Below are 21,670 nucleotides of genomic sequence, written 5' to 3'. Positions count from 1 at the left end.
TGTTAGTATGCTAGCATGTTAACCATTAGCATATTAGCATGCTGGCTGTTAACATATTAACTTTAGCATGCTAGCTGTTAACATGCCAATTGTTAACATAAAAGCCTGCTAGCTGTTAACATATTAGCCATAGCATGTTAGCATGCTAGCTGTTAGTATGTTAACATGCTAGCCATAATATGTTAGCATATTAGTATGCTAACTATTAGCATGTGAGCTATTTACATGCTAGTCTTAGACGTGCACTGTGCAGCACTCAATTATGTCCCCCTTCTGTCTTCGAATGCTGCAAGTCAAGTTCAGATCTGTTGCAGTCAGTTGTTTTCTAATAATCTCTCACTTTTTTTGAGGGCGAAAATACCCGGGGCTATAGCCCTGAGCAATAGGGCCTAACAACGCCACTGCTTCTGAATAGGACCATGTTGATGAGTAAATTTGATTGTCAGGGTTCATATGACAGAACTACTGGGATATTGCAGTTGCAATCTTCAGTAAGACAAATAGCCTGTTGTGTGCTCGGGAGTGCTAAAGCCTCGGACACAATTTCACACAGATGCAGAAGATACAGTACAATCAGTAATATATCCAGACTGGTTTATTCAGAAAAATGGGATTATTTCCATCAGCAGGCCTCAGTCTAGACCTGTTCATTTCTTTTTGTGCTTCATTGTTGAAGAAATCATTTGTTTCTCTAAAATCCAACTGTTTCTTCCTTCAGTTCCAGTCTCAGGCACTTCAGTTCAACCCCCTGTTCTACCCCATCCTACCATTGCAATTCTACCCCCTGATCTAGCCTGTCATGCCAGCCCATTTCTACCCCCTGTACCACCCCATTCTGACAACCTACTACTACTACCCTCCACCCTCAATGATGGGGATGAATGAATACCACGTCCCATCTGTCCAGGAGGAGATTCTGGAAGGAAATGCTGCGTCTCCTGTGACACCACCTGAGGGTGGACGTGTTCTCAACAGCTGTGTGAACACTCTTCAGGCTCATGCCACTGACGCACTCACACTTGGTAAACAAGATTAAAATACTGTATATCTCAGTGTTCTGCTGTTGATTATTTTGCACATTATTTAACCCTTTGGTGACTGACCCCTTGAAAATGGTTCCTCCAGGAACGATGACGTTTCAGTTGTCAAGACAACGGAAAAACTAAAATACAAAAACAGAAAGATACGTCACAATGCTCTTGTGCACAAAACAAAATGCTCTTGTATTTTAGTTTTTCCATTGTCTTGACAACTGAAATGTCATCGTTCCTGGAGGAACCATTTTCAAGGGGTCAGTCACCAAAGGGTTAAATGTTGTAATGTTTTCTCTGTCTTAAACTTACATTTTATCTCCTTCTTGTCCTAGATTTTGTCCAAATCAACATGTGGCACCAGTACTACCAGCAACAGCTGAGACAGAGCCTGAGCATCAACCTACCTCCAGTCTACCACTTTAAATTGTGGGCAGTGAGGAGCCTTTGTCCTCCAGCCCCCAAAGTCCAACGGCACTGACGTGGGGTGAAATAAAGGATGCTGTCGACCCACTCCCATACAGACCCCCAACTCCAACATTACTCCCTTGTGGAGAAAACCTGGATGTTGAGGGTTCTGAGCTGTCGTTACCCCCAAATCTTGCATCACTCAATTGGAGTGGAATAATGGACATTGTCGACCCACTACCATCCAGACCCCCAACTCCCACATTACTCCCTTGGGGAGACCTATTGGATGAAGCAGATGCTCAGCTGGAGGAGTTCCAGAAGGATGAGGGGCAGGTGGACAACATCCCAGAGGAGAAGAAGCAGGTTAAGAAGGTGCAGGGTATCGCTGTCAGGGAGCAGAAAAAGCTTGAACAGTTCAAGGAGCCAAAGAAACAGGCTGAACAGAACACCAACAAGCTCCCAAGCTCCAATCGGGCCGAGAGAAGCCTTGGAAAGCAAACTGAGGGATGAACACCTCCAAAGAGGAGGAAAAAACAGTGTGTGACCTCACACTAGACTAGAACCTAGGGCTGGATGACTGGGAGACCAACATGCAGCCCAGTGAGCCACCAAACCAGTAAAAATAAAGCACTGGGAGCGGCCCTCACTCAATCTGGCAGGGAGTCTGGGGGTCCGACTCCAGAAAATTTAGGAATTTTTCCATTGTATTTCCTGAAATTCCACACAATCAGAGATGGGTAAGCAAAAACTATACTCGGGTCAAAGTATTGACATCATAATAATCCATCCATCCATCTGTAGCCGCTTATCCTGTTCTACAGGGTCGCAGGCAAGCTGGAGCCTATCCCAGCTGACTATGGGTGAGAGGTGGGGTACACCCTGGACAAGTCGCCAGGTCATCGCAGGGCTGATAGTCAATTTAGAGCCACCAATTAACCTAACCTGCATGTCTTTGGACTGTGGGGGAAACCGGAGCACCCGGAAGAAACCCACACAGACACAGGGAGAACATGCAAACTCCATACAGAAAGGCCCTCACCGGCCGCTGGGCTCGAACCTGGACCTTCTTGCTGTGAGGTGACAGCGCTAACCACTACACCACCGTGCCGATAATCTCATCTCATTATCTCTAGCCGCTTTATCCTTCTACAGGGTCGCAGGCAAGCTGGAGCCTATCCCAGCTGACTATGGGCGAAAGGCGGGGTACACCCTGGACAAGTCGCCAGGTCATCACAGGGCTGACACATAGACACAGACAACCATTCACACACTCATTCACACCTACGCTCAATTTAGAGTCACCAGTTAACCTAACCTGCATGTCTTTGGACTGTGGGGGAAACCGGAGCACCCGGAGGAAACCCACGCGGACACGGGGAGAACATGCAAACTCCGCACAGAAAGGCCCTCGCCGGCCCCGGGGCTCGAACCCAGGACCTTCTTACTGTGAGGCGACAGCACTAACCACTACACCACCGTGCCAATAATAATAATAATAATAATAAAGTAAAATGTATAAAAAAAGAATTGTATAAAATGGTGACTCAAGTCGTGAGTCACTTCATATGATTTATTCCATCTATACTATATTACATTCAAATGTATCAGAATATCAGTTCTGACCCAAATAAAAATTGAGTGTTTATCTTATAAACACATCATAAAACCTGCTTATAAAATCAGTACTAAATCATATTCCTTATGAAAAAATAATAAACTCGATAGAGACAGTGACTAAAGTCAGTAATTTGCATTAGCTGTGACAAACTGCAGCATCTGGTCACCGTCCCTGCCAGGGATGGCTGGAGATGAACGCATGTGCAAAAGATATTTATTAAGAAAAGTGCAATCAGGCAAACGGTCCAAATCGGCAGGCATAAATCAGAAACGATAAACAAGCAGTAGGTCGGGTGAGGCACAAACAGAATATCCCTAGATTGTTCCAGTAGGAGTTCATTAGATGTTCCAAGGCGCGTGCAGAGAAACAGTCCACATTCAGACTTTATAATACACAGCCGTAGATGGGTAATGGTTTATAATCGCACTATTCCATGTCCTCTCCCACCCGTCTGGTTCCTCTGAAGGTTTCATGTCGATGAGAGTTTTAACTCACCACTGCAAACTCCTGCTTGTTCATCAGTGATCTAAATCTACATCTGGATTTCTGTAAAGCTGGTTGTCTGGAGACCTCGGGTTTGGGTTGAACACACTGGACAGGCCCTTCGGCATCTTGTTTGTGGTTGATTATTACAAGGGCTGAACTGATGTCCCATGAGCCAACCCCCAGTTGAAGGCAACATGGATGTGTCCTCGATGCTGTAGAGCAGCCTTTCTCAACCAGGGTGACGTCAAAAAGTTATATATTCTAACATTGAAATAAATAAAATGAATTAAAATTCTAAAAAACGATAGTTATACTAATGCAGATCATCGCCGCCTCATGCGTCATCAAAATTTGTCTCACGGCCCCCTTTCCCATGTCACAACGTCACTGCCGGGGTCAGCGTATGGTCAGCGTGACTGCGTATATTTTATATGGGGGTGCCTTGAGAATTTGCATACTTCTGAAGGGTGCCGTGACTGAAAAAGGTTGAGAAACGCTGCTGTAGAGTACCCAGAGAGCAGTGCGGCAGCTCCCTCAAGCAACGGGAAAAATAAAAATAAATAAATGAAGGCTGACTGAACTTCACAGAAAAGTGATTTTGGATACAAGTTTCTGCTTAGATGTTTGAAAAGTTACAGAGAAATAAACACTGAAGTGTCTTATAACTTTGTGACTGTAACCATAAATACATTTTGATGTGAGGCATCTGTTAGCCAAACAGCGAATTCTGTGGTTTAGTTACAGGGCCTGGTGCTGTCACACATCACTGTAAATTCTGTCCTAAAAGGTCGTCTCCAACCAGCGTACTGAAAATATCCCTTCAGTCTAAACCCTGCCCGAGAGAGGCAACAAGCAGCGACCTCTTTTGTCAAATGCAGCCCGAGTGTGTCTCATTTAAACTCCGACAGCAGACAGACTTCACCCCAAACACACACACACACACACACCACTGAACACGCTCATCGCTTGCTTAAAGCAACGCTGTGGAATTACAGGGAATAAATCTGACACTCAGAAATGGTGTTCTGGTTCTGCAGCAGTTCTAGTTCACAGGAGTCAACAGATCTCAGTCCAGAAAACGTGCAGGTCCTTCAGAGCGTCTCCTGATCAAGGCCCCGATCCTAAACACCGTCCACTGCTGAAGAGAGAGGGATGGACCCTTCAGCAGGACAGGTGAGAGAGAGAGGGGAATAAATGAACCTTTATTAAACTCAAAATGATGAGAAACGGCAGGTGAAAGTGAAGAGGAGGTTCGGGATCGTAAAGTGTCTACAGCAGGTTCTTTAACGATCACTCTGTGGTTAAAGTCAGTCATCACTGCACCATTTATTTTCTGTTCCACTCTTGACCACGGTGCTGTGTGACGATGAGACAACAGCTGCGTTCATCACCCCTGAATGCTTCTAATCTACACAGGATTCAACTAAATCACAAACAGAAAACTCAACACTCAGACAAAATATAAATGTTTTATTGGAAATAAATAACGACTGCTCTTTCAGGAGGAGATCACGGGCATGGTCACTGTGAGCACCTGAAAAAAAAAAAACAGGAAAATAACTCACTGCTTTTAGTTCTGACGAGTATTTCAGGAAATCAACGTCACACATTTCCACATCACAATACGTGTGTGCGCGTGTGTTACCTGCGTGTCAGTGTTGTACTGAGCTCCACTGTTCTCTTGACTAATGAGGAAGGGAAGGAAAATATCCAGGTAGAAGAGAGAGGGACGAGCGTTTAACACCAACCGGTCTTCTCCTAAATCCAGCACCAAAGACTGAACAGACGACTGAGGGACAGACAGACAGGAGAGACAGACAGGACAGGAGCGAGAGAACCACAGAAACAAGGACGAGAGACAGAGTGACCCAGTATACTCAGACAGGTTAAGAGTGTGTGTGTGTGTGTGTGTGTGTGTCACTTACCACACCAGGCAGCTGCACCTCTGCAATCAAATACTCCACCTGACCAACAGGGGGCTCCACCACTAAACACACCTGCGGTCTGAGAACAAACAGCACATTTTACTTTTCAACAGCACACACACACACACACACACACACACACCCATTAATAAAGCTTACCTCTTCACTGTGGCCAGCTGTGACCGAGTCTCCCTGTGCAGGAAACACACACACACACAGTCTATAATCAGTAATAATTTAATAAGTGATCTTCAGTAAAGTGAAAACAGCACCGTTACTCAGTAACCACATTCCTGTAGAATGAGTGTCTAAAGTGTCCAGTCTCTGATAAACAAATTCAACGAAGACGCGTCACAGAACACACACTTCCTCACCGGGGATATAGAGAGGGGGAATAGCAGAGGGGCGCGAACACGTTAAGTTTATCTTGAAGTGTTGAAAAATGTTTCACTTGTTCGCTCCATTCACTCAGGAAACATGTTCACTCCTCACAGATAAACTTCATATCACGCCACCATGTAATATCCCTCTCTCTCCCTCTCTCTCTCTCTCAGGTGAAAATGTTACTGTAAAGATTTAAACAATTAGCCTATTAGTTTAATTGCTTGTGAAATAAATCTGTCCTTAGAGGACAGAGTTTTTTTTTTGTTGTTTGTTTTTAAAAAGAGTTTGAGAACTACTTGATGAAATGATTATTTTTTAAAATTTCGAACATCCATCCATCACGAGACAAATTTAACATTATATTTATATTGATTACGGAGCATAAACACATGTTCTTTTAAAAATGGAGCAACCTCTCTAACGCAGCTGTTAGAACAAGTTAAATAAAACGACACTCAGACACAACAGGAAACAGAGAAATGAAAGAGAATAAAAGATATTAAAAGAGAATAAAAGTGTGTCATGCAGGAAGTGAACACACACACAGCCTCTGAAAGTATCGGAACACGAGGCCAATTCTTCTGTTTTTGTTACACACTGAAGACCTTTGGGTTTGAGATGAGATGATGAATGAGACAACTGATGAACATTCCAGCTTTCATTTCCTGATCTTTACACTTATATACTTGTTAAACATCTGAGAACACAACACCTTCTGTGTGAACCCACCCATTTTTCACATAATGAAAAATATTGTAATGTTACTGGCAGGTGTTTCTTGTTGCATAGGTGCTTCTTGTTAGAGTGACTGTTTCAACAATTAATCGCTCTGAATATCTGCTGTTGGTTTGGGTCCTGGCTTTTGCATGTCGAGACTGCATTTGCAGTTAAAAATGCAAAACCAACATGAAGACCAGAGAGCTGTCTGTGGGAGAAAAGCAAGCCATTCTGAAGCTGAGAAAAGAGGGACAGTCCATCAGAACCACTGCATGAACATTGGGCATGGTCAATACAATGATTTAGAACATCCTGAAAAAGAAACCTCTAGTATGCTAACAACCAGACATGGGGCAGGTCAGTGACAGAAAATAGCAGCTGACAAGCATTGTTCTTTTGGGATTTTCTTCACAGTTTTCACAGTCAGCGAGATCACCACCGACCTCCACAGGGCAGGGTGAAGGTTTCACAATCCACCGATCGGAGAAGACTTTGAAAGCAGAAATATCACAATGAGATTACTGTGGACAGTTCCACATAGAAACCATGCAGATGGCTGTAGACATTCTTTCTTGGACAGCGTCAAAACTGAAATGGCGAAGAGTTTTATACTCAAGTCTCCATCATTCAACAGCTAATCACTTCAGTTTCATATAACAGACATCAGGTTCAAACTATAATGAATTCAGAGTCGACAGAAACATTCTGTCTGACAATTTACAGAGAAATTCATCCAGTCTGACTGGGAGGAGACTGAAAGGAGAAACCCTCCAAAACAAACCTAGAAAAGAATCACAAAAGAGGAATGCAACAGTGTGGTGATGTCACTGGGTCACCAGCTCAATGCAGCTACTGCAAGCGAGGGACATGCAGCTAAATATTAGGTCAGATATTATTTACTTTAATACTATCTGTTCTGATATTTTTGCTCAGCTAAAGAATTGTGTGGTCTGTCACCAAAGGTGCCATGTTCGAAGCTGTTTAACACACAAATGTAAAGATCAGGAAATGAAAGCTGAAACTCTGATCCATATTTTAATCTCAAACGTCTTCAGAATACAGCAAAATAAAAAGAACTAGCCTCGCTGCTCCGATACTTTTGGAAGGTCTGTGTAACACACACATAACAGAGACGTACTCAGAGCTGATCTCCTGAATGACTGGTTTGCTTTTCGTGCGAATGTTCTGCTCCGTCAGTGAGCCCATGAACTTCCTGTTTTTCAAAATCTTTATGTCTAAATAGTAAAAACATGAGTGTTAGTCAGTATTATTATTCCTTTAATACCAAACTGAAGTAAGCACAAACACAGGGCTGCGTTTTAGTGCTGAGTGAACAGTCAAACTCTTCAGATCAGTGCAAGTGTGAGCAGAATGAGAGTTTTCACAGACTATAAACCAGGTGCTTTCACATCCCACATGATGAAGTCCCTGGAGAAACTGTCTCTTGTCTATCTCAGACCTGAAGCTGGCTCATTCCTGGATCCGCTTCAGTTTGAATATCAGCCCAAACTGGTGTAGATGATTATGATCCGTCTCCTCCAGACTACTCATTCCTCCTGACAAACCTGACAGTACTCTATGCCAGGGATTCTTAACCTTTTTGACACTGAGACCCAATTTTTTCAGTGCCAAGTGACCTGGGGCCCTAAATAATCACGGTGTAGATTTAATTGATCTCACTCATTTGTATTCAATGATAAATCAAATCCACTCACAGTTTAACAAGCTAACAAGCTAAAACATGAGTAAATTTTAATGAGTAATAATGAGATGATGAAATGTGATCACCATAAAGATTTTTATTAAACCTACTGTATGTTAACTTTTGTGAATCATGGAACAAATCAAGCAAGGAAAATCTGAAGGCTTACATCAGGCTTATTAATAATGAAGCCCAATATTTAGATTTAAGATTTAACATTTTTATAAGATTTAAGATTTTCCCCTCCTAGAACTGCCACCTTATTGTGGTGGAGGGGTTTGTGTGCTTGAATGATCCTAGGAGCTATGTTGTCGGGGGCATTATGCCCCTGTCAGGGTTTCCCAAGGCAGACAGGTCCTAGGTGACAGGCCAGACCAAGAGCAGTTCACCAAAACCCTTATGGAGAAACCATCAAGGACCGTGACGTAGCCCGGTATGGCGCAGCCGGGGCCCCACCCTGGAGCCAGGCCTGGGGTTGGGGCTCGTATGCAAGCGCTTGGTGGCCGGGCCTTTGCCCATGGGGCCCGGCCGGGCTCAGCCCGAAGAGGTGACGTGGGCCCGACCTCCTGTGGGTTCACCACCCACAGAGGTAGCAGTAGGGGACTGGTGCAGTGTGGATTGGGTGGCAGTCGAAGGCAGGGGCCTCAACGACCTGATCCCCGGACACAGCGGCTAGCTGTTGGGACATGGAATGTCACTTCGCTGGGGGGGAAAGAGCCTGAGCTTGTGCGGGAGGTTGAGAGGTACCGGCTAGAGATAGTCGGGCTCACCTCCATGCACAGCTCGGGCTCTGGAACCCAGCTCCTCGAGAGGGGCTGGACTCTCCACTTCTCTGGAGTCGCCCATGGTGAGCGGCGGCGGGCTGGTGTGGGCTTGCTTATAGCTCCCCAGCTCAGCCGCCATGTGTTGGAGTTTACCCCAGTGAACGAGAGGGTCGCCTCTCTGCGCCTTCGGATTGGGGAGAGGGCTCTTGCTGTTGTTTGTGCCTATGGGCCGAATAGCAGTATAGAGTATCCGGCCTTCTTGGAGTCCCTGGGAGAGGTACTGAGGGGTGCATAGACTGGGGACTCCATTGTGTTACTGGGGGACTTCAATGCTCATGTGGGCGACAACAGTGACACCTGGAGGGGCGTGGTTGGGAGGAGCGGCCTCCCCGATCTGAACCCGAGTGGTGTTTTGTTATTGGACTTCTGTGCTAGTCACGGTTTGTCCATAACGAACACCATGTTCGAGCATAGGGGTGTCAATAAGTGCACATGGCACCAGGACACCTTAGGTCGGAGGTCGATGATAGACTTTGTTGTCGTTTCATCTGATCTCCGGCCCTATGTCTTGGACACTCGGGTGAAGAGAGGGGCTGAGCTGTCAACTGATCACCACCTGGTGGTGAGTTGGATCCGCTGGCGGAGGAGGAAGCTGGACAGACCTGGCAGGCCCAAACGTATGATGAGGGTCTGCTGGGAACGTCTGGCCGAGCACTCTGTTGGGGAGGTCTTTAACTTCCACCTCCGGGAGAGCTTTTCCCACCTTCCGAAGGAGGCAGGGGACATTGAGTCTGAGTGGACCATGTTCTCTACCTCCATTGTGGACGCAGCTGTTGGGAGCTGTGGCCGCAAGGTCTCCGGTGCCTGTCGTGGCGGCAATCCCTGAACCCGGTGGTGGACACCAGAAGTAAGGGATGCCGTCAAGCTGAAGAAGGAGTCCTATCGGGCCATGTTGACCTCCGGGACCCCTGAGGCAGCTGACGGGTATCGGCAGGCCAGGCGTGCTGCAGCTCGGGCAGTTGCGGAGGCAAAAACTCTGAACTGGGAGGAGTTCGGGGAGGCCATGGAGAAGGACTATCGGTCGGCCTCGAAGAAATTCTGGCAAACCGTCCGGCGCCTCAGGAGGGGGAAGCAGTACTCTGCCAACACTGTTTACAGTGCGGGTGGGGAGCTGTTGACCTCGACTGGGGACGTTGTCGGGCGGTGGAAGGAATACTTTGAGGATCTCCTCAATCCCACCGTCATGTCTTCCATTGAGGAGACTGAGGCTGATGACTCAGAGGTGGACTCGTCCATTACCCAAGCCGAAGTCACTGAGGTGGTTTGCAAGCTCCTCGGTGGTAAGGCACTGGGGGTGGATGAGAGCCGCCCTGAGTATCTCAAGTCTCTGGATGTTGTGGGGCTGTCTTGGTTGACACGCTTCTGCAACATCGCGTGGCGGTCGGGGACAGTGCCTCTGGAGTGGCAGACTGGGGTGGTGGTCCCTCTTTTTAAGAAAGGGGACCGGAGAGTGTGCTCCAATTATAGGGGAATCACACTTCTCAGCCTCCCAGGGAAAGTTTACTCTAGGGTACTGGAGAGGAGAATTCGACCGATAGTCGAACCTCGGATCCAGGAGGAACAATGCGGTTTTCGTCCTGGTCACGGAACACTGGACCAGCTCTATACCCTTCATAGGGTGCTCGAGGGTTCATGGGAGTTTGCCCAACCAGTCCACATGTGCTTTGTGGATCTGGAGAAGGCATTTGACCGTGTCCCCCGTGGTATTCTGTGGGGGGTGCTTCGGGAGTATGGGGTTCGGGGCTCTTTGCTAAGGGCTGTCCGGTCCCTGTACGAACGGAGCAGGAGTCTGGTTCGCATTGCCGGCAGTAAGTCAGACCTGTTCCCAGTGCATGTTGGACTCCGGCAGGGCTGCCCTTTGTCACCGGTTCTGTTCATAATTTTTATGGACAGAATTTCTAGGCACAGCCAGGGGCTGGAAGGAATCCTGTTTGGGAACCACAGGATTTCATCTCTGCTTTTTGCGGATGATGATGTCCTGTTGGCTTCTTCAAACCAGGACCTTCAGCATGCACTGGGGCGGTTTGCAGTCGAGTGTGAAGCGGCTGGGATGAGAATCAGCACCTCCAAGTCCGAGGCCATGGTTCTCGACCGGAAAAGGGTGGCTTGCCCTCTTCAGGTTGGTGGAGAAGTCCTGCCTCAAGTGGAGGAGTTTAAGTATCTCGGGATCTTGTTCACGAGTGAGAGAAGGATGGAGCGTGAGATTGACAGGCGGATCGGTGCAGCCTCCGCAGTGATGCGGTCGCTTTACCGGTCCGTCGTGGTGAAGAAGGAGCTGAGCCAAAAGGCGAAGCTCTCAATTTACCGGTCGATCTACGTTCCGACTCTCACCTATGGTCATGAGCTTTGGGTAATGACCGAAAGAACAAGATCGCGGATACAAGCGGCCGAAATGAGTTTCCTTCGCAGGGTGGCTGGGCGCTCCCTTAGAGATAGGGTGAGAAGCACAGTCACTCGGGAGGAGCTCGGAGTAGAGCCGCTGCTCCTCCACATCGAGAGGAACCAGCTGAGGTGGCTCGGGCATCTTTTTCGGATGCCTCCTGGACGCCTCCCTGGGGAGGTGTTCCAGGCATGTCCCCCCGGGAGGAGGCCCCGGGGAAGACCCAGGACACGCTGGAGGGACTATGTCTCTCGGCTGGCCTGGGAACGCCTCGGTGTTCTTCCCGAGGAGCTGACCGAGGTGTCTGGGGAGAGGGAAGTTTGGGCTTCCATGCTTACACTGCTGCCTCCGCGACCCGGTCCCGGATAAAGCGGAAGATGATGAGACGAGACGAGAGATTTAACAAAAAGGGACTAAGAAAATCAATCAGTAGATCAATAAAAAGATAGTGGTTAAAACATACATTCAAAGTAACATTTCTTTAATTAAACTGTAAATAATTTTAAATGCAAATGACACAATAGCCTTAATAGCCTTTTTTTTTCAAAAGAAGGACCAAAAGATGTTGCTTTTTGTATTCTGAACAACAATCAAGTAGTTGAACAGTCAAAACGTCCATATTTAGGCCTAACAAGCTACAACTGTTTTTTTTAACATCTTCACCTCTTAATGAGACACTTGGGCCTGCTTCTGAGACACAATCAGATCCAGTCTGGGTGGGATGGGGGAAAGGCTCATTCTGAGAGTAGCCTCCAGTGATGCTCCGAGTCTGTTTCGGGTTTTCGTCTTTGTTGTGGCCACAAAGGAGAATCCAGATTCACACAGGTAAGTAGTTGTGAATGGGAGGAGGAGTTTCACAGCCTTCTGTGCAAGACATGGGTACTCTTTTGAGGCAAGGATCCAGAAGGATCCCAGGTCCAGTTTATCCCACTGCAACTTTAAAGTGCTGTCGGTGGAGACTTCCAGAAGCTGGGATTCCAGATGTGAGGGCAAAGCAACATCATTTGCAGTGGGATCCACAGAAAATGGGTCCAAAACTCACACGTGTCCCTCTCTGGGGTCCACTGGAAAGTATTCATTAAATTTCTCTGCTAGTTGTGACAGGTGCTGAGAGACTGAGTCACTGATTTTCACATGTGGGGAGTTTTCCAAAATGTCAGACAAAAGAGGAAACACATCCATCCTCTTTTCCTGGGCCCTTTTGCTCCACAAAGCAAGTTTCTTCTTAAAAGCTTGAACTTTGGCTACGTTCACACTGCAGGCTGAAGTGACTCAAATCCGATCTTTTCGCCCATATGTGACCTGTATCCGATCTTTTATTGACAATATGAACGACACAGATCCGATTTTTTCAAATCCGACCCAGGCCGTTTGGATATGTGGTCCTAATTCCGATTCCTATCCGCTCTTTTCATATGCGACTTCAGTCTGAACCGCCAGGTCGCATTCATCCGACTTACACGTCATCAACAAGCCACAAACGTCACTATTCTGCGCTGAAGTAGGCGGCGGGTCTCTCAAAAAAAGTTACAACAACATGGCGCATAATCACGGGCGCAGATAGAGGGTGGGACTCGTCCCACCCAGATTTAAATTCACTTCGTTCGGTCCCCCCCACTTATAGGGAGGAAAAAACGTCTATGCTGTCTTTCTTTGCATAAGGCAAACCTCACGGAAAAATCAAAAGACTAATTACCATTCGGTTTATTGAGGTGCACAGCAGTGTATACATAGTTGCAACAACTCACATAAAACAAAACAAAGACTGATATTCGGTTGTTTGAGCTGCGCAGACTGCACAGGTTGCGAGCTCGAGCTTGGTTGCTATGGTAACCCACAACTAGTTTGACAGGCATATCGGGGTTGGGGTTGGTTTGCTGGCAGCTTTGTCCCCTCCCCCAGTTTTTTGTCCCCCCCAGTTCAAAAAACGTATCTGCGCCCCTGCGCATGACATCAATGCGAGGGACGCTTCGGGCTGTGAAGGTTCTGAATCTTCTCAATGGAAGGACGCAGAGGTTAGGGAGCTGATTTCCATTTGGGGGGATGCAGCTATTCAAGCTAGATTGGATGGGTCATACCGCAACCGGGCGGTTTTACTTCCGTAAACACTGGCCATGCTCACTGCGTGTGACGTCGTCGTATCCTGCAATGCGCATGCGGAACACTTTTAGGTCGCTTTTCGTTCATACTGAGGATCACATACAAGTCGCATATATTTGTTAATGTGAACGACCTCACAAAAAAATCGGATTTCACAAAAAAATCGGAATTGAGCATTAAGCTTTGCAGTGTGAACGTAGCGTTTGTCTGCAACAGAAAAAATATTGCTGTTTCTTCCTTGAAGTGAGGTGTTCAGCTGGTTCAGTAGTGAAAAAATATCACACAGGTAGGCAAGTTTAGCTGTGAAGTCTGTGTCAGCATAGTAATGTGCAAAGGGAGATTTTTTCTCAGTGAGAAAAGTGAAAAGCTCATCCCTCAGTTCAAACAAATGCTTGAGAACCAGTCCTCTTGAGAGCCATCTCACTTCACAGTGATAGAGCAGTTGGACATGATCTGCTTCTACATCCTCACAAAGCTTTGCAAAACATCTGGAGTTCACAGCATTGTTTTTAATGAAGTTGATGGTTTTGACACTTACTGTCATCACTTCGTGAAGCTCTGGTGACATCTTTTTAGCTGCAAGGTTTTCACAGTGAAGAAAACAGTGTGTCCATTTGGCTTCTGGTGCGCGGTCGAGTATCTGTCTGATGACACCGTGATGCCTGCCAGTCATTGACGCGGCACCGTCACTGCACACCCCAACACAGTTCTGCCAGTCCAGGCCGTTCTCTTTGAAGTAGTTGTCCATGCAGCTGAAACATTCCTGAGCCGTAGCGCGTGTTGGTAGCTCTCCACAAAAAAGTACATCTTCGTGCAAACTACTGTCCCAGCGATATCGAACAAAAACCAGCAGCAGCGCAGCATTAGTGACATCCGTGGACTCGTCGAGTTGTAATGAGAAAAATGGACCGTCTTTTATCCTCTCAAGAAGCTGCTGCTGTATGTCCGAGGCCATATCCACAATGCGGTGACTGACAGTGTCGTTGGAGAGTGGAACGGTCTGAAACTTCTTTGCAGCAGCCTCTCCAATCAGCTCACGACACATATCCACAGCGGCAGAAAGAACCAAATCCTCCGCTATAGTGAAGGGGGTTTTGGTTTGTGCCACACGTTTGGCTACCAGATAACTTGCCTTTAACGCACATTTAGAGCTGCCAGTCAGTGACACGATACTTCTTTTCTGTATTTGTAGTCTGTTTTCTTTTCGTTTGAAGTATTCGGTCGGCTTCCCCACCAGTGTGGGATGCTTTGTTTCGAGATGCCGCTGCAGCTTTGACGGCTTCAGCGCTTCATTGGAGAGCGTGAGCCCACACTCCACACATTGGGCTCGTGGCTCCTTCTCACTGCCCCCATTTACAAACCCATACTTAATAAACTCTGGGTTGTACTTACGTACAATATTTGGTTTTTTGGGTGGGTTGTCATCTTTCTTTTCATCTTGTTTATGCTTTAAAAACTTATCCATGGCTGTGCTTGTTGCCATTGCGTTACCAGCATGGATAATAGTTCCTACAACTCAATGTGGCCAAGACAAACGAGATGATGGTGGACTTTAGAAGATCCAAGTCCCCACTGAGCCCTGTCTCTGTCCTTGTGGAGGATGTGGAACTGGTGGAATCCTACAGGTACCTTGGATACACCTGGACTGGACTGGACACGTAACACTGAGGCGGTCTACAGGAAGAGACAGAGCAGAGACGATGTTTTGAGGAAGCTCGGGTCCTTCAATGTGTGCAACAGGACGCTACAGATGTTCCACTAGGGGGTCGTGATGGAAACCATTTTCTACACAGCAGTACGCTGAGGATGTGGCATCAAAGTAGCAGATACCAGAAGACTAAGGAAAGCTGGACAGGTCATCGGGACCAATCTGGACTCCATGGAATCAGTTTTGCAGGACAGGATGATGGTTCACTATGAACCATGTCTCTCACCCCCATCCATGAACATGTGATCATGCAGTGGCACTCCAGACTGATGGAACTGGACAGCAGATCCTTCATCCCCTCCACTATCAGACTGTACAACTCACCCACTCTGTATCTGTATGAAAGAACACAACAATGTTCACGCCCAGCCGCAGTGTTTATATTCAGGTGCTTCTGGAGATGGAGACAAGACACAGAGCTTCACTTTACCTTCATTAGATTGTGGACCAAAAGCTGCAGGAGCTTTTAAATCTCATACACCTGGACTCGTGGCTACAGATTTGAACATGATCTCAAATGCATTTCTCTTGTAACAACTCAGGTGTGTGTGTGTGTGTGAGAGAGAGAGAGAGAGAGAGAGAGAGAGAGAGAGAGAGACCTCTGTTTAATTGCAGTTTGTATTTATTCTCCAGTCCCTCCAGTGACACTGCGATCACAAACTGCTGGAATAATGAATCCTTCTGGAACACAAACACACATTTAAATCATCATCACTATTATTACTGTTATTGTTATTATTGTTATTATTAACAGCGGTATGCGCGCACACACACCTGACATTTCTGGAAAAACTCCTCATTAATGACGACATCATAAACTGTGCAACTGTTCGAACCTGTAGAGAGATTTTTATTTATTTATTTTTTTACACACTAAGAGTAAAACCCAAGGAGGTGAAAACACAGCACAATAACAGCAGAGATACAGAGTTCTCCATAATTAATTGCACCCCGTGTAAAGATCAGTAAAAAGGTTCAAAGAAATGCACCTTTTGGTGAAATTGCTTCATCTCACAGGGAAAAAAATTAGAAAAATCCAACCTTTAATTGAAATAAATTTATTCAGAGAAAAATCTCTCATCAAGAAATAAGTATTTTCAACAAAAACACATGTGCCACTATTATTGGCATCCCCAGAAATGATCGTGAACACAATGTACCTGAAGCGTGTTTCTATTTAAATTGTATGTGTTTGAGTTGATTGGAGTGTGTAGGAACTTTCAAGGCGTAATCCATGACTTCCTGGTTAACTGGGGAACAAATATGAGGCGACACAGAGGCCAAATTCCCTCAACATCAACATGGGCAAGATAAGAGAGACACAAACCCAATGAAGGAGAAGTGTGTTGACCTTCATAAGTCAGGGAATGGGGTTTTATATATATATATATAGACTCGCCTGAAAATGTCCATTTCTCCTGTTAGCGCAAAAATAAAGTGGACACCAACTGGGACTGTTCCACACTCACCTGGAAGAGGAGCTGAGTTTATTTTACCCCATGGACAGTGAGGAGGGTAAGAGAGGCAAAAAATCCCCAAGGGTCACTGTTGGTGAATTACAAGAAAAAGTAAAATCTTGGGGTTTCCGAGTCTCCAAAACCCCCATCAGACTCCACCTCCATACCAACAGATTATTTGGAAGGTTCCAGAAAAAAGCCTTTTCTGTCAGTTAACCCCAAACGTAAGAACCTGAAGTTTGTGAAACGTTACGACAACTTTGACTGGAACCGTGTTCTCTGGTCTGATGGAACAAAAATGGAGCCTTCTGGTAATAAACACTCGCGGTGGGTTTGGAGTAAAAAGAAGGATGACTATAATGATAAGCACCCAATCCCAACTGTAAAATATGGTGGGGGTTCTGTGATGTTTTGGGGCTGTTTTTCCTCCAAAGGCCCTGAAACCTTGTTAGGGTCCATGGCATCACGGACTCCATGAAACACCAGGACATTTTAAATCAGAATCTGGCTCCTCTGACAGGAAACTAAAACCAGGTCGTCACTGGATCTTCCAGCAGGACAATGATCCAAAGCGTCTGTCCAAATCAACACTAAAATGGTTCATTGAGCACAGAATCGAGCTTCTGCCCTGAACATCTCAGTCCCCTGAGCTGAACCCCGGTGAAAACCTGTGGGTGGAGCTGAAGAGGAGACAGCACAAGAGAGGATCAAGGTAGAGCCCTGCACTCCCGCAGGAGTCCCGCGGGACTCGCCGCAAAGCAGTGCGGCGCGGGACAAATTCTGAAAGCTCATTGCGGGCGCGGGCGGGACCGGAAGTGCACATATGCGCGCGCAGGCGGGAGTGGGAGTGCACATACGCGGCGCGGGTGGGAGCGGTGATAAGCTGCAGTCCCGCTAACTAAAAACGTGCTTGAAATAAAATTTATAAATTATTAATTTATGTCTATCATATATAATTTGTGCTGGATATTTTATTTGGCATTAATAAAAACATTTTAAGATGCCTAAATCTGCAGAGAAAGTCAGATTGCCAGATTGAGTGAGAAATGGTATCTTAAACTTGCCATTGATCACCCTAAGGGGAAATTCTTTGATCACTCTAATGACTCACAGTTCACACCCAGCTAGCAAGAGAACCATGAGTGAATTGATTTACTTGTTGCGTTAGTCTACAACTTTAATCAGAGAGACATGTTACACAGTGACGGTAGGCTTGACTCAATGCTATCCCAGAAATCCTTCCTGTAATATGCAAATTTGGCTGTCCAATCAGAGGCGGCCAAATTTGCATATTACAGGAAGGATTTCTGGGATAGCATTGAGTCAAGCCTACCGTCACTGTGTAACATGTCTCTCTGATTAAAGTTGTAGACTAACGCAAGCAGTAAATCAATTCACTTCTTTTACTAGCTCTGCTTTGCAATAAAAAAAAAAACATTGGTACAAAGCAAGCCCATTAACGTTTTTATGCTGATCAGAGAATTACAATGGTTTCTCATGTGATAAAAATGTGCGATTTGCGATTAAATATTTTAATTGTTTGACAGCACTAATTATTATTATTAGAGATACTACATGCTGAATTCAGAAACAAGGTAAACAATAACAAACGTGAGCTGTAGATATTTATGCTCAAATCCACTCAAAGTAGGGGGCGGGGCACCATCACGCTGTGTCAAGACAAGAACTTTCCTGAGAAATAACGTGAACGTCTGCATCATGCGGGATTTGCGGGCGGGAGCGGGACAAAATATGGCAGGCGCGGGCGGGAGTGGGACTGAAAATCATAATTTTTTTGTGGGCGCGGGCGGGAGTGGGACTGCACAATGCGGGCGCGAGCGGGAGCGGGACTGAAAAATCCGACCCGCGCAGACCTCTAGATCGAGGACCCTGGATGATCTGGAGATACTGTGTAAAGAGGAATGGGCTCAATGCCCCGCTCTGGATCTCCAACCTTATAAAATGTTAGAGGAGAAACTCAGTGCTGTTTTACTGACAAAGGGGGTTGGACATAGTATGAAATGCAGGGAGGACAATAATAATGACACATTTTTGTTGAAAATAATGATTTCTTGATGAGGAATTTGTTTTTCTCTGAATAAATTTATTTTAATTAAAAGGTTGAATTTCTCTCATTTTTCAGTGTGAGCTGAAGCGACTTCAGCAAAAGGTGCATTTTATTTCAAACTCTTTTTTACTGATTTTTACAAAAGCATGCCAATAATTATGGAGAAATCTGTGTATCAGGAGATGCGTATTTTTATTGCGAAAACACTAAAGAAAAGTAAAGGTTCCACAAACAGAAATAAACATACAGGAGGTGGGACTGAAGGCAGAGATTAAACAGGAAGTGGTTTAGAAACAGGAAACACTCACTGTTGTCCATTTCAGTGTGAGCTTCACCGAGACTCATGGGAACTTTATATCCGGCCGGATCATCCGAGTCCAACAGCTCAAGCAGTGCATCATGGGAAATGGGTGGAGGGGGCGGGACATCAGCTGACTGACAGATATTCACAAACACCTTCTGCTTGTCTGCCAGAGAGAAGGTCTTTAAACACACACCTGGGGACGAGCAGAAACACGAGGAACAGTACACACCTTTAACACACACACACACACACCTAAACACCTTTAACACACACACACACACACACACACACACACACACACACACACACACACCTGAACTCTTTGAACACACAACAAACACACCTGAAAACCTTTAACAGAAACGCACACATGAACACCTTTAAAGGTCCCATGGCATGAAATTTTCACTTTCTGAGGTTTTTCAACGTTAAAATGAGTTCCTCTGACCTTCTTAAGTCACCCCAGTGGCTAGAAATTTCATAATGTGTAAACCAAACTATGCCCAACATTTGAGAATGGCGCGTCAAAACAGCGTGTTGATAAGCTCTTCCCTTTACTACGTCAGCAAGGGAGATGATCCCCACACCCCCCCTCTGGATTCCCACCCACTGTATGGATTGCCCGCCCAGTTGTAGTGAGGAGACCATAGAGGACACAACAACATGGCGTCACCTAAGCGAGCGAAACATGGAAATTGCGCTGTACATGGATGTGACGACACAGAAGAGAGTCTGTTTTTACTGCCGACGGGAGAGACCCTGAAGACACAGTGGCTTAATTTTATTTACTTCAATAATACGCCGTCGAGTCTACCTAAGACGGTGTATGTTTGTCGGAAGCATTTTCCTGATGAATGTTTCCACAACTTGGGACAGTACAGGGCAGGTTTTGCACATCAACTGTCACTGAAGCCTGGGTCCGTACCAAGCATCCCTGCCGCATCAGCCACAAACACCGAACAAGTGTATAACTGGTCGTTTTGCCATGTTTTAAAATCGGTGCGTTAGCCTAGCAATGGCTACATTAGCTGTGCAGCTAACCGCTTCCTGCAGTTAGCCAGGTAATCTGCGCTACAAAACTAAAGAGCATGCAGCATGCTCTGTTAAACTGAGTTTAGTCTGGAAATTGACTGTAACTTATGAGCTTATGTTTGACTATTGCTCCGCAACGCATGTCTTCTGTTGGATAAGCGATATGTTGCTATAGTTGCTGCTTCTATCCTCTTTGGTTATGGAGTGCGTGTTCAAGCCTAGGGTATTATACGTTCGTAAACTACCACTCCGAACACTCTCACTCTCTGTTCTCTGTGTCACGTTGAGTTTACGAAAGGAGTCCGAGGGAGAACGGGGTTTTGTCTTAGCAGCGTGGCTACAGGCGCTGATAGCAGCGAGTATGTGTGCGCGCAGCTTGGTCAAGCCCCTCCCCCTCCCCCCATGGCCCGCCCCCACCCTCTACCCTTCCCCGCCTCCTGCTTCTCATTAGCAAAACAACGCACTGGGAAAAGCGCTGAAATGGGGCTTTCTCCCAGGAGGCTATATTTACGTGCCGAGGGTTCATTTCAAGAAAGGCTGTGGATATAACATCCGGAAACCTCCACGAGCCCGTTTAAAGCATCAACAAACCACCATGCCATGGGACCTTTAACACGCACACCTTGAACACACACACACCTTGAGCACACACTGAACCAGGGATGAGAGTGGGTGGTCACCAAAAAAGCAGAAAACAAGATGGCGCCCGAAGCCGGGGGTCTGGGAGGGATACCCCCCCAGGAAAATTTTTTAAAATAAGGCCTTACAAACCACTTTTCCTGCAATCTGAGCTGTAGTAGACAAAAAAATCTGTTGTCTTTTTTTATATATTTACATGAAAATATGCTTCAAATCAATAGGAGTATTGTTTGAATTCAAAATAAAATCACATTCTACATTAAAGGGTATGGTTATAATTTATGATCAACAAAAATGACAAACTAAATTCACATTAAACAAGTTTTGTTAATAATCAAAATGTTCATATATTAAATAAAATTTCTTAGGGAGAAAAGGTCAGTCACCCTATGTCCTCATTAGTTGCATATGATTTCAAAGTCTTTTGAAATATTTAAGTTTTCAAAACTGTCAGCATTAATTCAGATTTACTGACCATCATATACATGTTCAATGTATTAAATCAAACGAATGCTAAGTTTATGGGATAATGTCTATGTACACTTTATACAATTATTTATAGTTCACAGTCATTTCTCATCTTCATTTAATAATTTCAACGACTTCTTCAGCTTTTTGGCCAAAGACAAAAGCTTGTCAGTCCTCTCTCTGTTTTTTATACCAGCATCGATTTCACGTACCTTCGCTTCGTCTCGCTTGTCAATTGTATTCGGCATTTTGAGTAAAAAAGCCGATACGAAAGAGAAACGTATTTTTGAAGCGCAGCAACGATGAACATGTGCAAGTTTCGATAAAATAGAACGATGCGGGTACTCTTGTAAGAACTGTTATGATTGGCTATCATGCTCTCGCCAGCGATGTTTTGGCCAATTACATTGTAGATA

At 45.7% G+C, this 21,670-nt stretch overlaps 1 protein-coding gene across 4 annotated transcripts in view; it reads right to left on the bottom strand.

Annotated features, from left to right (window-relative positions):
* Positions 1 to 5,001: 5,001 nt before the first annotated feature.
* pih1d1 (PIH1 domain containing 1) overlaps positions 5,002 to 21,670 on the bottom strand; it is a 35,608-nt gene continuing 18,939 nt past the window's right edge. For 3 of the 4 annotated variants that reach the window (XM_060902374.1, XM_060902373.1, XM_060902371.1), the window contains exons 4-11: positions 19,120 to 19,308; positions 16,061 to 16,122; positions 15,886 to 15,967; positions 7,711 to 7,807; positions 5,631 to 5,663; positions 5,472 to 5,550; positions 5,192 to 5,335; positions 5,002 to 5,080 (exon numbers count right to left, since the gene is read on the bottom strand). In XM_060902374.1, coding sequence (XP_060758357.1) covers positions 5,045 to 5,080; positions 5,192 to 5,335; positions 5,472 to 5,550; positions 5,631 to 5,663; positions 7,711 to 7,807; positions 15,886 to 15,967; positions 16,061 to 16,122; positions 19,120 to 19,308 — 722 coding nt within the window. In that variant the 3' untranslated portion in view covers positions 5,002 to 5,044. The remainder of the gene's footprint in view (positions 5,081 to 5,191; positions 5,336 to 5,471; positions 5,551 to 5,630; positions 5,664 to 7,710; positions 7,808 to 15,885; positions 15,968 to 16,060; positions 16,123 to 19,119; positions 19,309 to 21,670) is intronic. The other variant, XM_060902372.1, reaches the window with a different exon arrangement.

This window comes from Neoarius graeffei, chromosome 20 (genome assembly GCF_027579695.1).
Source record: "Neoarius graeffei isolate fNeoGra1 chromosome 20, fNeoGra1.pri, whole genome shotgun sequence".
NCBI classification, from domain to species: Eukaryota; Metazoa; Chordata; class Actinopteri; order Siluriformes; family Ariidae; genus Neoarius; species Neoarius graeffei.
This window is presented reverse-complemented; position numbering and strand designations above follow the sequence as displayed.